Here is a 17,460-nt window from a genome sequence, read left to right as displayed (position 1 = left end):
GGTGAAGTGGATACTGAATTGCAAGTCGGATGGAGAGACTTTGGTTCAAATCTCCACTTGGCACAGAGTTGCTATGAGGATTAAATGGCACTGACCCCATGTACAGGGGCTCCAAGCTTCTTAGAGATTACAAAAAATTGTGTTCTGCAAGCGTGTTGGTACTATGGGTGCACCCTGTTAAGTTTCTGCCTATGGGACATTTTATTGTTTTACATTTGATGTGCCTATGCAGGGATAGCTGCTGTTGTGTTCTCGGTAGCCAGCCTTTTATCAAACAGTGGCCCAGGGTAGGTGTATTTATCATATTTCACAGCTCAAACCCCTTCTATGAAGTCAGGATGTATAATTAAGATAGCAGCAAGAGGTCCATGGTTATAGGGCACATTCTTAGATGTGGCCAGATATATACATACTAATAGTGAACCAGTTCTCCAGAAGCAGCCAGAACACCACCATCTATGCACAAGAGGGGGGGGAGGTTTTTATCACCCAAATTTCTGAAGAATGACCAAAAAACCCTAGACAGAGAAGGACAAAATAAGGACTGAGCATGGTCCCTGGGCATGCAGCACTGAGTGTCTGGGTGAGGAAAGAGGATGGAATGGAGTGTCGTGGAGAAGAGAATGGCTGGCCAAAATTCAGAACAAGGGCATGCCGTATACTGCAACATTTTGATGCAGATCCAACTTTTATCACATAAAGCCAAAATGTGTTTAAGTGATGTTGGGCCAACAACTTCTGAAAACAAGAATTTGGTAAGGATCTACTTCACAGGTCATCCACTGGCCATCCCTGGTTGGCCTAAATCTGTAGGTGGAACCTACGTCTGGTAGCTAGCTGATTCGTTCTTGCAGCTTCATGATTTAAATGTGAATTCCCCCCCCCTTTTCCCGTTTTATTTTGTGCAAAGAAGCAGGAACTCTTGGTTCTATAAACAGCCATGGTAAGGAGCAAAGTGTCAATGCGCAAGATAAATTACCCTTGCATTTTTGCTTTGCCAGCCTATACCTCAAGCAGAAGGTGGCATAAATAATTCATTGCCATTTTAAAAGCTTGAATTACTCAGTACAACGTGACTGGCTTCTTCTATTCTTTATACTACAATCTGCGATGCTACAGGATTTTGGCAGGGTGGAGGAAAAGTGTCAGTTTCACTTCTTTGAATAAGAAGGTGTTAACTACATAAAAATGGAGGTTTTAAAACATTAATGTGCAGCTGCTATTTTGGGGAGAAAATAGATTGTGTTCCTTTGAAGTAGGAGGAGGGGTTTTTGCCTGATGGGTCATGTATGGTCTTGTGAAATGCTAAGAAAGCTGTGGAGGCGGGGGAATGAAGGGGAAGCAAATACTGAATTAGATTAAATTACCAGCTTGTCTTTTTGCCTTTCTCCGTGGATCAGAAACCCACTTCTTCCATTGCCCTCTGAGCACATGACCTTGCAGACACCAACTCTACTGAGACCGCCTCCTTCTTGCGGCAACCATCCTCCACTGGAGTCATCTCGGGTCATAACCACAGCTTTGACTCTCACAATATAGCTGTCACTGAAACAGACAACAAGAACAAGAGACCGTTAGATCAGGCAGCGCAGTTCACAAGTATTAGCATCCACTTATCAGAATCCACGGGGGTGAAACCAGTCGGCTTCTGCAGATGAAGCCGCTAACAGTGCTCTCTAATAAGAGAGATGCCAGGACCCTCTCATGCTCCAATAAGCCAAAGTGGTTGATTCATACACATGAAGGGAAGTTCTTACTCTGTGAAGGAGAAATGAAACTCACCATCCTAAAATCTCTCTCTTTTTTTAAAAAAAGATATTTATTAAAGTTTCAACATATTACAAAAAGAAGAAAAAAGAGAAAGAAAAGAAGAAAAAAGAAATAAAATAAATGAAAATACAGGGTAAAAACAGTTAAAAACAGATCAGTCTTTCCATATCTTGTCCTTCATTTGGTTCACACCTCCCTTTTTTGTATTCCAGTTCAATTAGTTGATTCAGCAAATCCTTTCCCTCTTTGATTTTATCTTAATCTTTTATCTTAATATATTATAACTTTAGATTATCACCTGTTAACAAATCAATTTTTTCATATTCCTTTATAACATTGCTGCTAAAAACCACTTACAGTGGTACCCCGCAAGACGAATGCCTCGCAAGACGGAAAACCCGCAAGACGAAAGGGTTTTCTGTTTTGGAGGCGCTTCGCAAGACAAATTTCCCTATGGGCTTGCTTCGCAAGACGAAAGCCCATAGAGAAATCTCCGGGGACCTCTTTTAAATGCTGGTGGTGGGGAGCAAAGCCTTTCCCCCCCTCCGGCCTTCAGAAGAGGTCCAGGAAGGCCGGCGGGGGCCAAAAGGCTTTGCTCCCCACCGCCAGCATTTTAAAAGCAGTCCGGGATAGCAGGGAAGAGCTTCCCGCTATCGCGGACGGCTTTTGAAGGTAGGCGGGGGGGAGCAAAGACTTTTGCCCCCCGCCCGCCTTCAGAAGAGGTCCAGGACCTCTTCTGAAGGCGGGCGGGGGGCGAAAGTCTTTGCTCCCCCCTGCCTGCCTTCCCGGACGGCTTTTGAAGGCAGGCGGGGGGGGCAAAGACTTTCGCCCCCCGCCCGACTTCAGAAGAGGTCCAGGACCTCTTCTGAAGGCGGTCGGGGGGCAAAAGTCTTTGTCCCCCCCTGCCTGCCTTCCCAGGGGCTTTTACATCGCCCTGGACAGCGGAGAAGTCCTCCGCTGTCCCGGGCAATTTTAAAATGCCGCCCGCCAGCATTTTAAGATCGCCCCGGACAGCGGAGAAGTCCTCCGCTGTCCCGGGGTTTTTTAAAATGCTGGGGGTGGGAAGAAAAGCCCTTGTCCCCCCCCAGCCTTCAGAAGAGGTCGGGGGACAGACTGTCCCCGGACCTGGTCTGAAGGCGGTTTCCATAGGAACGCATTAATTGATTTTCAATGCATTCCTATGGGAAACCGTGCATCGCAAGACGAAAAACTCGCAAGAAGAAAAAACTTGCGGAATGAATTAATTTCGTCTTGTGAGGCACCACTGTAACTTCAATCCAACATCATTCTAAAATCTCAAATATTTTGGTTTTGAATAATCAAGAGTTTGTTTTCAGAAATTGGTGTGTGCAGTGAAAGTGTTCCATCTTCATGTTTCATTCTGAAACATTATTTTTAATCTTACATATACATTTTGGAGGTAATAATGTATTGCCCACAAAAGCTCGTGCCACAAAAATAAGCCTGTGTTGCAACAGTCTTGTGGCAGCTTAGGCAGATGTGAACTTTCTGGGTTAAGAATCAACTGGTGGCAATTGGAAATATGTAATTAATTTGAGGGGATTATGAAGGAACAATTTGACTAGCGGCTGAGCTGGAGCAACAAGAAGCCTTGTGCCATAAATTCTAGGGTCACCATAGGCTCCAACTGCATCCATCCACTAGTCTGCCTCCCTTTCCCCCCTGACTGGATTACTGCGCCCAGTGGCGTCACCACTCAGCGGTTGTAAAAGACAACTGAACTTTGGAACATGGAATATACGGACTTTGTTGGATAACACAAATAATGAGCATCCTGAATCCAGAACTGCCATCATTGCAAGAGAGTTGCAACACATTAACAAGAAACTTGAAGAGCAGGAGAGGGACAACTGAAGGAAGAAAAAGGAGACTACACATTCTTCTAGAAAGAGAACGAATACATGGAGTAGGCTTTGCTATCAAAAACAATCTTGTGAAGCTCTTGTCAAGAGGTCCCTACAGGCATTAATGAGAGACTTTCAACCCTTCAAATAAAACTCGCCAAAAACCAGAAGGTCACTATTCTAAGAGCTTATGCACCAACACTGGATGCCAATGGAGACATGAAAGAATTTTTTTACTCTCAGCTGGATACCATCCTATCAGAGATTCCGAAGGAGGATAAAATTATCCTCCTGTGTGATTTTAATGCAAGAATTGGGCGAGATTTCGAAAAGAAGGAATTGGCAACAGCAACCAGAATGAAATCTTACTTTTGACTATATGTGCAGCGAACAACCTTGTTATTGCTAAAATACTCTTTCAACAAAAGAATAAATTTAGAACATCACGGAGGCATCCTCAGTTGAACCACTGGGACCCCTTAGACTATGTTATTGTCCATGCTAAAGACTGCCGTGATGTGCTCCCTACCAGAGCTATGACAAGTGCCAACAACTGCTGGACAGATCACAGATTAATATGTTCCATGATGGCTATCAAGATTTTACCTCAATGCAGGCTTCAGAAGGAAAACCAAAGCACAAAATGAACCCTCAATCCCTTCAAGATCCTATTAAGCGGGACTGCTTCCAAACGACTCTTAAGGACCACCTGCTTTCAGAATTCCCTGAAAACATTGAGGAACACTGGACCAAGCTAAAAACATCCATTATTGCAACCTGTGAACAAACTATTGGATACCAAACCAAGAAACACCAGGACTGGTTTGATGAGAATGACAGTGAGATTGAATGCATTATTGACAAGAAAAGGAAGGCATTTCAGATCTGGCAAAGAGAAAGAAACTGCACCACTATGAAGAAAACCTAAGCCAACGCTAAGGCTGAGGTTCAAAGAAGAACCAGAGAACTAAAAAACACCTGGTGGATTAAAAAAGCTCAAGAGATCCAGCAAACACTCATGATGCACAGAGTTTCTTTAAAGCCACAAAGACCATCTATGGACCAAAACATGGCATATGCCCCCTACGCTCAACCAATAGAAACTATTGCACTGCGCTGGAAAGAACATTACCAGCATCTCCTTAACTGACACTCCCACATAGCTGCTGAGGTCCTCTCACAAATTCCGCAAAAACAAATTAGAGATGAGCTTGCAGTACCTCAAAATCTGGGAGAGTTGTGTACAGCTATTAACCAAATGAAAAACTACAAAGCCAGCGGACCTGTTGGGATACCTACTTAAGTCTTCAAAGTGGACGGAACTGAACTTACACAACAAATTCACAAGCTCATGGAAAAAATCTGGGAGAGAGAGGAGATCCCAGCAGACTTTAGGGGTGCCAAAATTATCAATCTCTTTTTTAAAAGGTGATAGAACAGATTGTGGAAATTATTGAGGCATCTCTTTATTAGATGCGGCCAGCAAAACTCTTGCAAGGATTTTAGCAAACCGTCTTCTAACAATATCCAAGGCTACCCTGGATCCCAAAATGGTTTCCGACCTTCTAGGGGGACAGTGGACATGATGTTCACCACTTGCCAGCTTCAAGAAAAATGCAGAGAGCAAAACCAACCCCTGTATATGGCATTTATTGACCTGATTAAGGCCTTCAACACTGTAAATCGTAGTGTCCTGTGGACCGTCCTCCTGAAAATTGCCTGCCCAGAGAATTTTGTGAACATCCTTTGACTCCTCCATGACAATATAACAGTAACCATTCACAGTGGGCTCAGGTGTTAAACAGGGTTGTGTTATTGTGCCAGCTCTATTATTTTCATTGCCATGATCTTACACTCTGTCGAAGGGAAACTCCCCACTGGAGTAGAAATCATATATCGAACAGATGGAAAGCTCTTTAATCTGAGTAGGCTGAAAGTAAAGAGTAAGTCTACCATAACTGCTGTCATAGAGCTTCAGTATACTGATGACAACGTAGTTGTGCTCACTCCAAACCATCCTAAATATTTTTGCAGAAGCTTACGAAAAGCTTGGCCTATTGCTCAATATCCAAAAAACGAAAGTGCTGCACCAACAAGCACAAAACAAACCCACTGCAGTGCCACAAATCCAACTCAATGGTGTAATGTTGGGAAATGTCGGTCACTTCTCCTACCTGGACAGTTATATCTCCACAAGGGCTGGCATTGATGCCGAAATCCCGCACCGTCTAAGCTCTGTGAGTGCAGCTTTCTCCTAACTGAACTGCAATTTGTTTGAGGGCTGGGACATTCGCAAAGAAACCGAAATGCTTGTTTACAAAGCTATTGTACTACCAACCTTACTGTATGCTTGTGAAACACGGACCACTTAAAATGCCATCTCCAACTCCTTGAAAGATTTCATCAATGGTGACTGAAAATTTTTGCACATCGCTTGGGAAGACAGGCAAACTAATACCACTGTCCTGGAAGAAGCAAAGATCACCAGTGTCAAAGCCATAATTCTTCAACATCAACTTCGTTGGACTGGTCATTCAGATGCCTGATTAACGTCTTCCAAAGCAACTACCCTATTCCGAACTTAAAACTGGAAAGCGTAATGCTGGTGGTCACCAAAAGAGGTTTAAAGACTCCCTCAAGGCAAATCTAAAAAAATGTGTTCTTCAAATACAGTTGGCAACTGTGTTTGGCTAATCATCAATCACAGCCTTCCTCAGATAAATATCCATCCTGTCCCCTACTTGTGTGTGTAAGAAAAGAATACGGACATGAATAGTAATGGTAACTCCTTAATTCATGAGGTGAGAAGAAAATGGTAGGTAGGTAGGTGAAGAACAGCTCAGAAACTGCTCCAGCTCGATTTTCCCTCATCCCAAGCTATTTTATTATTATTATTATTATTATTATTATTATTATTATTATTATTATTATTATTATTATTATTATTATATTACCGCCATGCCTTTTTCCGTGACTGGGACTCAAACCAGCTTACAGGTAAAAATAAGAACAGCTAAAACGTAGGAAAATAACCATTAAAAACAATTAAACATTGGTTGAAATTATAATTAGATAGATGATAGACAGACATATTAGATAGATAGATAGATAGATAGATAGATGATAGATAGACAGATAAACAGTTATACAGCTTATCAATTAAAACCATACAATCACAACAAAAACAGCATGGAACCAACCCTTTCATTAAATGCAGTCTGCTCCACAAAGCCTATTGGAACAAGGTCTTCACCTGCTGGCGAAAGGGAAACAATGAGGGAGCCAGTCTAGCTTCTCCAGGGAGGAAGCAGCCACCAAGAAGGCCCTTTCCCACATTCGAACTAAATTTGCCCGTGAGGGTGGTGGGTCTGAGAGAAGGGTCTCCCTCAAAGATCTCAAAACCGAGGCAAGTTTGTATGAGGGAATATGGTCTTTCAGATACTGCTACCATTGTTTAAAATACTGTACTTCTTTTTTTAAAAAAAGATAATATAAGCTGCCTTGGAAGGATTTGTATCTGGAAAGCTGTGGTGTAAATTAGTGTAATAAGTAAATTAAAAATTAAAACCTGAACATATCCTGCATTTCAAACATTCAAATGCAGCATTTTTCTTTCTTTTAGAGGTTCTCTCTCTCTGCCTCTCTTCCCTGAATTCAAACATCAATTTTACCACACTATTTTCCACATTCTTTAAAAAGATGCATTTCAACTTAAATATCACATGATTGCCACTTTGAGGACAATTCTGCCTCAACAGCACTAAACAAATTAGTCATTAGCTTTGATCCTGTTCACTTACTGTTCCCTTTATATATTCAAGAATAAACGGATTCAACAAGGGAACCCAAATCTGTCATGTCCTGAATTAATAACCCCTTTCCCAAAATCCAAATTGTTTCCAAAATATATAGTAGACAACCATACTAAGCCTGAACACTCAAAGCTTGCCTGTGAGCCCTTTTCTAACCGTGTACAAGACTGAAGCTCCCATCCCACCCCCAAAATACAAAATATTCTGAAAACTAAATGTGATACTGAGCTGCCTCACGCAACACTGACACAACAATATTTCCTGGTTAGACAGCCTTGTGGGACATCTCTGGGAGAAGAAAAGCCCGAGGAACAAACCCTCTGACAGACTGAGAGGATGAGACCAAGAGTGGGTCCAACATTCAAGAAGGTGGTTGGATCCTGCACGTGCTGCAGAGGACAGCGAGGAGCTGATGGGGCTCATCAACCTGAGAAGGTAGCCTATCTAGAAGAAGGAAAACTCTGATCCTAAACCTTTGCTGCCTTGCGGGACATCTTTGGGAGAAGAAAAAACCAAGGAGTAAACCATACAGAAATCCAGAGTGGAGTCTCCATACACACAGAGTGGGCCTCCATACACACTGCCCAGGTCTGCGTACCTGAGAGGTCACTTTCTTGCTGCTAACGCAGCAGAAACAACACAAGAGGCAATAGTTACGTGTTACCGGTCTCTGCAGCCGCAGCAGTCACTGTTATTCTCACCCCTGGAGATGCACTCCATTGTCTTGAGACAGATCTGTGCCAACAACAGATAGCCAGGCCATAAAGGTGTGCCAGGACACATAATCATTTGCTACCCAGCCCTTTTGAGGATACTCTTCTAACATTTCCTCAGGGCAGAAGGGGGAAAATGTACCGTATTTTGCGCCCCATAAGACGCTCCGGCCCATAGGACGCACCTAGTTTTTTTGGGGGGAAATAAAGAAAAAAATTTTTATTTCCCCCCCAGGTGCGGGGCTGGAAGAACCAGGTCGGGGAACAGTGGGAAGGCACGCTCTGCCTCCCCGCTGTCCCCCGAGCTTGTGGGGCTGGCGATGGGCAGAGCTGCGCTGATCCCGGGACTGCAGGCAGCTCTGCGCAACCCTCGGAGCCGGTCTCCCGAGGGTTGCGCAGAGCTTCCTGAAGCCTGGAGAGCAAGAGGGGTCGGTGCGCACCGACCCCCCTTGCTCTCCAGGCTTCAGCGAAAGCCTGCATTCGCCCCATAAGACGCAGGCACATTTCCCCTTCATTTTTGGAGGGGGGAAAGTGCGTCTTATGGGGCGAAAAATACGGTAGTTGCTACTTCATGGTATCAAAGACACCAGAAAGAGACGGTAAACCACTCATGAAACTATTTTCAACACCAGTTAAAATGTATACAGTGGTACCTCTGGATGTGAATGGGATCCGTTCCGGAGCCCCATTTGCATCCAGAAGCGAACGCAACCTGCGCCCGTGCGTCTGTGGATCGCAATTTGCCGCTTCTGTGCATGACGTCATTTTGAGTGTCTGCGCATGCGGCGAAACGCGCTTCGTTAATTCCGGGCTGCCACAGCGCACTACCCAAAAATACCGTATTTTTCGCTCTATAAGACGCACCCGACCATAAGATGCACCTAGTTTTAGAGGAGAACAAGAAAAAAAATTCTCTCCCTCTCTGCGCAGCGCCCCTTCAGCGAAGCGGCAGGAAAAGCGGAGCCCCTTCCATTTCTCCTTTTCATTTCCATTTCCATTTCATCGGAGGCTTCGCATTCCTTTTGCTGAAGCCATGGAGCCTGCACTCGCTCCGTAAGACGCACACACATTTCCCCTTACCTTTTAGGAGGGGAAAAGTGTGTCTTACAGAGCGAAAAATACGGTACTTATCCTGAAGCTACTTCAACCCGAAGTATGACTGTACTCTATTGTATGGCCACTGTACCTTCTCTCTCAGAATGAACACAAGAAGAAACGCCCCTTTCCCCCAGAATAGGAACATATTTTGAACTCTTCAAGACAAAACTCACACAATAAATGTACCACCATCTCCCCAGACAGCCAACAGAACGATCTGGTGGAAACAAGAGATTGCCATATGCAGTAATATGTCATTCCGTAAGATGCAGGATATGACGGCTGCACCATGGCAGGATTAGGCCCTGGTGCTATACTGGACTGAAAGTGCCCCTGACCAGCAATAGCTCCACGGATCCTTTCCTGTATCCACTTTCCATAGCAGAACCACCAAGGTCACAGACGCCCTTGAATGTGTCCCTTGTAATGTGTAACCTGTAAGCCCAACAACTCAAGTCCATTCTTACAGCAGAGTTTCATCTGTGCAGTCTGCTCTTACTTGTGTTAATTGGCTGATTTAGCTACTTTAGCTCGACTGATATCTATGGTGGTGGAAGCTTAGGGAAAATGCAGGTTTCTGAGCTACCTGGAAACCTGCCAGCCCTTTCCTTCCATCACAGTGTCTCAAGGTTTGCATTCATCCCACCCAGAACGAGACTCATCAATTCATCCAATACTGAGCTGGGTAGCCCCACACCAATTAGCAGGAAAAGCAAAATGGAGACTCCCACTTACTAGGTTTTCTTCAGCATAGCTGGGCAGTATACCATACAGAAGCGAAATATATTGGAGGCTTTTTTGGGGTGTGTGAGATGCCAATCATATGCCCTACACACCAGCATCCACCAAGCCCTTGCACTGTTTCCGTGCGCTGCTCTGGTTCGCCAGAAGCGGCTTAGTCCTGCTGGCCACATGACCCGGACAAACTGCCTGCGGACAAACGCTGGCTCCCTCAGCCAGTAAAGCGAGATGAGCGCCGCAACCCCAGAGTCGTCTGCGACTGGACTTAACTGTCAGGGGTCCTTTACCTTTTATATTTCGTCTGCTATTCACTCAAACAGATTCAATGTAACAACAGTACCCTTTCAATTTATTTATTTTTAAGTCTGCACTGCAGAATCATCTTGCTTTGACTTAAAATACAACTACAGTACTTGCAGTTTATCTCCAGGGGTGCTTAAAATCTAAAAATACTTTCTGGACTGTATTCTTTAAGCGTTCCTTGGCAAACATAGGACTTGGGTCAAGAAGCAGAACATATGCGTTTAATTATCTGCTGTCTCTAAATGTGTAGCACTAACAGCGCTCCAACACTCCCCCCCCCCCATTCTCTTTCTATTTCATTTAGAAAGCAGCAAGAACAAGAGGCACAAATTTGGTTACTCAAATATAGCTCAAAACACGGTAACTGTCAGCTTTCTTGCTTTAACATAAACAACTAATTTCCTTCCAAAATGCGTTTTGTACAATAATTATACTTATTATTAATATTTACTATTTATGTAGTGCTTTTAAGTAGTTCAAAATACTTACGCAATAATCCTTACAACAGGGGGCGGCAAGGTTTACCTCACCTGGGCCGGTTCACTCCAGCGGAGGTCTCCTGGTTGGCCAGATTGCGCAGGCATGTAAACGCGCGCCCACGATTTCTGGTGTCTGTGTCTGCACAGACGTGATTTTTGGCGTCTCTGCAGACGCAATTTCCGGCGGCGCAGAAGCGAGTCCCCACACCACACCGGTTTAGCGCAGCGCGCAGGGACTCGCTAAGTGGACAGCTCGGTTCAGGGTTGGCTTGTGGGCCAGTTAATAATAACAATAACAATAGCAACAACAACAACAACAACAATAATAATATATTATTTTTTATACCCCGCCCATCTGGCTGGGTTTCCCCAGCCACTCTGGGCGGCTTCCAACAGAATATTAAAATACAGTAATCTATTAAACATTAAAAGCTTCCTTAAACAGGGCTGCCTTCAGATGTCTTCTAAAAGTTTGGTAGTTATTTTTCTCTTTGACATCTGGTGGGAGGGCGTTCCACAGGGCGGGTGCCACTACTGAGAAGGCCCTCTGCCTGGCTCCCTGTAACTTGGCTTCTCGTAGTGAGGGAACCGCCAGAAGGCCCTCGGCGCTGGACCTCAGAGTCCGGGCAGAACGATGGGGGTGCTCCTTCAGGTATACTAGTTAACGATCCCCGTGGGCTGCTTGTGGCCCATGGGCCTTAGGTTGGTATCCCTGCCTTACAACTTACAGTTTATCTGGGTCATGTGGCCAGTATGACTAAGCCGCTTCTGGCGAACCAGAGCAGCACACGGAAACACCATTTACCTTCCCGCCAGAGCGGTACCTATTTATCTACTTGCACTTGACGTGCTTTAGAACTGCTAGGTTGGCAGGAGCAGGGACTGAGCAACGGGAGCTCACCCCGTCGCAGGGATTCGAACCACTGACCTTCTGATCGGCAAGTCCTAGGCTCTGTGGTTTAACCCACAGCGCCACCTGCATCCCAGTGTTGTATTACCTTGATTAAAATTATGGTAAAAGGGGAGAGGGAAGTCCCAACCTGTTAAATCATCTTCTCCCTGCCTAAAGTTTAAAGGAGTGGCTAAACTGACACAGGAAAAGCAGTAGCTGTGCTAACTTGCATTAGGCACAGTGTGAAAACATTTTGAGTGCCACCTCCTGCCATTAGCCTTAACGCTTTAAAACAGGAGAATTGTAGCACCATAACAGATGTAACACTTGAAGCAGACTTACTGTGGCATAAACCTCCAAGGAGACGAGAGCCCACTTCATCATATGCATGGAAGTAGCAGGCAGGTAAACAACCAGGTGTAGAGAAAACATATGTAAATGCACTCCCCATCTCATGCCAAAGTACCTTAATACAGTGGTGCCCCGCAAGACGAATGCCTCGCAAGACGGAAAACCCGCTAGACGAAAGGGTTTTCCGTTTTGGAGGTGCTTCGCAAAACGAATCTCCTATGGGCTTGCTTCACAAGACGACAATATCTTGCGAGTTCCTGCTGGTGTTTTTTTCCTCCCCCCTTTTTCTAAGCCGCTAAGCCGCTTATCAGCTGATCCGATCAGCAGATAAGCCGCTAAAAGCCGCTAATAGCGCTAATCCGTCAATGGGCTTGCTTCGCAAAACGAAAAAACCGCTAGACGAAGAAAATCACAGAACGGATTCTTTTCGTCTTGCGAGGCACCACTATATGGCTGAAAGAGTATTTAAGAAGGAAAAGGAAATCAAAGTGAACAAGAACAGCAGTGTGTGTGTGTGTGTGTGTGTGTGTGTGTGTACACACAACCCCTGCAGCAGCTCGGTCAGCCTCAAATAAAGCTGTCATGACTTTTCACTAGATAGCTGAGAGTCATACTTCCCAACAATTATAAACAGTTGAGCCAAAAGACCATTAAAATCCAATGACTATTCTAGTATACCTGAAGGAGCGTCTCCACCCCCACCGTTCTGCCCGGACACTGAGGTCCAGCGCCGAGGGCCTTCTGGCGGTTCCCTCATTACGAGAAGCGAAGCTACAGGGAACCAGGCAGAGGGCCTTTTCGGTGGTGGCGCCCGCCCTGTGGAATGCCCTCCCATTGGATGTCAAGGTGATGGACAACTACCTGACATTCAGAAGACATCTTAAGGCGGCCCTATTCAGGGAAGCTTTTAATGTATGATATTTTAGTGTTTTTTGGTTTCTGTGGAAGCCGCCCAGAGTGGCTGGGGAAACCCAGCCAGATGGGCGGGGTACAAATAATAAATTATTATTATTATTATTATTATATGCAAAGTCCAGTTCTATACAGAATGACCACAGTGACTTTTTGCAACAGCAACTTTTTGCAACAGCGGTAATAGAAAATACTTGAAGTTTGTAGTGGGAGCAAACACTTTTGATTTCACTTGAGTTCTGAATGGGGATGGGCGTGTTAGAAACCAAGCGTCATACGGGAGGCTGGGGGACAACCCTTCTCTCAGATCCTTTGATGATGGCACCAGTAGATAGCATTCTGCTCTGTTCAGCTAAGATTATGTGGTAGGCTGATCTGCTTGCAGATTTCTCAGATTGGGAATAGCAAGAAATCACTATATTTAAAAGCATAATTCCATCCTGTACCCATCAGAAGGGGCCATGGATCCCCAAACTGCAAATTATTAAAGCGTTTGGGTGTGATGGAAAGGGGATTTTTGCTATGAAGTCAAAAGCAAGTCTCTGGCCTTCAACAGACCAAACTTCAATAATTCTTCTCTACACTTTTAATTTAAAGTGTTGGCCAATACAAGAAATAACTTGGAAAAACCTAAATTGCTTCTCTCTTAGATGGGTTTCATTTCGTAGTTAACACCTCCCATTCCCCTCACCACTCAAAAAAGACAAATGCACTAAAGAAATAAGCAAAGCAACTTTGAATTCACTGGCAAAACAGAGACAAACTGCACAAAAATGAACAATTACCCCTCTCACCATAAACAAGTTGTAATCTGAAATGATTTCGGAACCTGTTTATTTTTACAAGCAAGGGGGGAATTAAAATGAGCAAACTTTTCTATGCCCAAGCATTTGACTTATAATTCTTCAATAATTCTATAATTAGAGATGCATTAAATTACTTTGCACTGATGTGGCTGCTTACAGAACCAAGGATGCATGCAACCCACATGTTCTTACACTTTGCGCTATGACCAAACTGAGTTCTGTGGAGAACAAACACCCTTATTTCTCCCCAGAATCTTCAAGCACAGAACAAACCATTTGGCACAGCAAAAAGCTTTAAGAATAGAGTGCTCCTAATGACTCCACAATTTACAATGGAATAATCATCTGGCTCTAAAGCGTCCATTCAGCAAAAGAACATTATAGTGTCAGAGGTCAAAGGTGGAGGTTGTTAAATGGGAACAGACAAAAGGAAAGGGCCGAATCCAATAAAGAGGCAAATTAATGGCTGAAAAACCATTCAGAACCTGCACTAACTCCATTCAGCTTCACATTCTGCATTCGCATTCACATGAGGTCATGGTAAAAAGGAAGAAACCAGATTGATCCAATTACTTGGAAAGAGCAAATTTCATTGGCTGCCTGGTAGGTGTTTTTTGTTTTCGGGAAAAACAGAGCATTATTTGAAGGCTAGCATTCTCTAAAAACAGAATTGAACTCTAATCTCAAATCTACTGGAGGAATCATTTAACTACAGCAGTTCCTCAGTTCTTTTACCTAGGGCTGCCATATTTTGAAGAGGGGGAAAAAGAGGACGCATTTGCCGACTTCTACTTTTAACTACGGGTCGCTATGGCGACTCTCATTTTAAACACCCCTACTATATGTAAGCTATAGAAGCTGTAATATATACTGCTAGCAGCAATGTTCTTAACTTTCAACAAACACCCTTCAGATGGCCATGCGTGTCACCACAGTTTGAAGTTAAGCTGCCCCAGCTTTCTCTGGATCTATTTGCTGAGTCTCTGCCTGAAACTCTTCTTGAAAACACTCACGGGAATCACAGCTTTTCTAACGCAGGTGATTACACAAAGTTCTTTTCTTTGCAGATCAAGAACCTATCAATACATTATGCAGATTAAAGCAGCAAGCAGATTGAATCGTGCTACTTCTGGTGGCGGGTATGACATATCTGTCAGATCTGAGTGTGCTCCTGCACAGACAGAAATCCCTGCATAACTAGGAAACCAGAGGGGAAAAAAAAAGGTTTAGTGCAGCTTTCATTGTGGCAAGCGAATGCATATGCAATCCTAGGCTATCATCACATTCTGTGTGATGTATAGAATGGCTGCAAGTTTAGCACAGTACAAGTTTTAGTGGTGACCAGTAAATTTTAATACCCGCTGAAATTTGCATGGAAACTAAATCACTAGCAGCAACAACCCCCCCCCCCTGCCAAGAAACCCCAAAACTCAAACACCAAACTATTCTGGTGGCTAGCAAGATGCTACCGATTCAGCTGCTATCCAAGTGGTCTACTCTTGGTGATGAATACAGCCTACATTTGAGACTCTGTAAACACAACGCGGGTGGCGCTGTGGGTTAAAGCCTCAGCGCCTAGGGCTTGCCGATCGAAAGGTCGGCGGTTCGAATCCCCGCGGCGGGGTGCGCTCCCGCTGCTCGGTCCCAGCGCCTGCCAACCTAGCAGTTCGAAAGCACCCCCGGGGGCAAGTAGATAAATAGGTACCGCTTACCAGCGGGAAGGTAAACGGCGTTCCGTGTGCGGCTCTGGCTCGCCAGAGCAGCGTTGTCACGCTGGCCACGTGACCCGGAAGTGTCTTCGGACAGCGCTGGCCCCCGGCCAATAGATGTGAGATGGGCGCACAAACCCCAGAGTCTGTCAAGACTGGCCCGTTCGGGCAGGGGTACCTTTACCTTTACCTTTAAACACAAGCCAACATTGGGAAATTGAAATGGTTTACTTTTAAACACTGTGGGTAAGTCTCCTAACACCATAAAAAGAATATCTGCTCCTACTTACAGCAGGCTATAAGGGCTGCAGGTCCTTGTATGATAAATAGCAATAAATCCTTTTGGAAAGTATACATTAGTCTGCATTGCCCGCACACAGAGAAATCAATGCATCACTTTTACCAGAATCACATAAGCAGAATTCCTAGGCTAAAGCATTTTGTTACAATATCAACAAAGGACAAGAACGCTGGCTCAAAAGACAAGTATCAAAAGATCACATTCCTAGTTTTTTTTAATAAACTAAAATGCTTTTCGTTCAAAGATTTACCTCTTCTAGAATATATAAAGCTTAGATGCCTGGAGAAAGACAGGCCCTCTAATAGACACACCTCTGGTATTGCCTTGGTCATGTTTCTGGACGTGGAAGTGGAAGATGTGGACCAGCAAAAACTCTTCTCTCTATTTATTGGAGGGTTGGTCTGAGATCTGGAATCAATGACATCATAGCTTTTGAAGTTAACCAATGAAATTTATTTTATCCCAGATGGGCCAATGGTAGGGAGTTCCTTTCTAGGATGCCACCCATGGGATAAAACAAACCTATTAATAGAAGCATGAGATTGTTGACATGTAGACCAGTGAATGGGAGGAGTTCCCTTCTTGTTAGGATGAGGCCGTTTTCCTCCCAGAAAAAAAGTATTGTGCAATCTGCTGTGCTTTTCCTTGCATGAAACAGTGGAAAATGGGATGCCAATTAGGTTTTTTGCTTGGGATAGGCAAAAGGATTTCTATCCCAGGAGAAAGCATATATCCAGGAATCATTGGGAGATGCTATCACTTTGATTGCATTCTGCTGCCCTATCGGTTGATCTTGGGCAAGAGTTATCAGGGGACATGGTGTCCTGTTCTTTTAGATGTGGAGCTACTGGAGTGCTTCTGTGCATTCCTGGCAGAAAAGACACAAAAGGTAATTGCTGCTCAGCACAATGAAACCTTCTTGTGATGTCCCTCTGGGTCCCATTTCACAGCTTCATTTTCAGCCATCGGGAAGATGGAGGAGTGTTGTTTTCCAGACATAACTTAAGGAGATACTATCTCAACAAGCCCTTAAAAAGCCTGGACCCCCAAAGACATTCAAGGTCATATCTTCCTTTACATCTGGTTGAAATTGCCACAGCATTCTTCTAGGATACTTTCTCTGCAAAAGTTTAGGCTGCAAGTGGCCAGAAGTGCGGAACAGAGTGGGCTCAGCAAAAAGCCTATGCCCCCCTGCAGTTGCCAAAGCAGGGTGCCTTTTTGGGGGTGGCTTTTGTGGGTGATGGTTGATGTTTCAGCCTTATGAAGATCTGCTTATACCGTATTTTTCGCCCTATAAGACGCACTTTTCCCCCTCCAAAAATGAAGGGGAAATGTGGGTGCATCTTATGGGGCGAATGCAGGCTTTCGCTGAAGCCTGGAGAGCGAGAGGGGTCGGTACGCACAGACCCCTCTCGCTCTCCAGGCTTCAGGAAGCTATCCGCTAGCTGTGGGAGACCCAGCTCTCCCAGGGCTAGCGGAGAGCTTGCCTGCACCCAGAAGCTTGGGGCGCGCTGAGCTCCGCACACCCCAAGCTTCAGGATTAGCGCAGCACACCTGGGGGGGGGAATAAATTTTTTTCCCTTTATTTCCCCCCCAAAAAACTAGGTGCGTCTTATGGGCCGGTGCGTCTAATGGGGCGAAAAATACGGTAGATCCCAGGTTATAACCAGCTGGTGAGTGAGACAAGTTACAAACAAAAAGCAAGATT

General features: G+C 44.6%; 1 protein-coding gene and 1 long non-coding RNA gene across 4 annotated transcripts in view; both read right to left on the bottom strand.

The window, feature by feature from the left end:
* LOC309528859 overlaps positions 1–17,460 on the bottom strand; it is a 414,370-nt gene that overhangs the window by 203,576 nt on the left and 193,334 nt on the right. The window lies entirely within an intron of this gene.
* The window catches only part of SPRED2 (sprouty related EVH1 domain containing 2), an 80,117-nt gene that overhangs the window by 20,206 nt on the left and 42,451 nt on the right, over positions 1–17,460 (bottom strand). For 2 of the 3 annotated variants that reach the window (XM_082216449.1, XM_082216450.1), the window contains exon 2: positions 1,368–1,545. In XM_082216449.1, coding sequence (XP_082072575.1) covers positions 1,368–1,545 — 178 coding nt within the window. Of the gene's footprint in view, positions 1–1,367; positions 1,546–16,002; positions 16,161–17,460 lie in introns of all 3 variants that reach the window. The other variant, XM_082216451.1, reaches the window with a different exon arrangement.

This window comes from Podarcis vaucheri (assembly GCF_965113315.1).
Source record: "Podarcis vaucheri genome assembly, chromosome: 3".
In the NCBI taxonomy this organism is placed as follows: Eukaryota; Metazoa; Chordata; class Lepidosauria; order Squamata; family Lacertidae; genus Podarcis; species Podarcis vaucheri.
The sequence above is the reverse complement of the archived record's forward strand: the minus strand, read 5'-3'. Positions and strand labels throughout refer to the sequence as shown.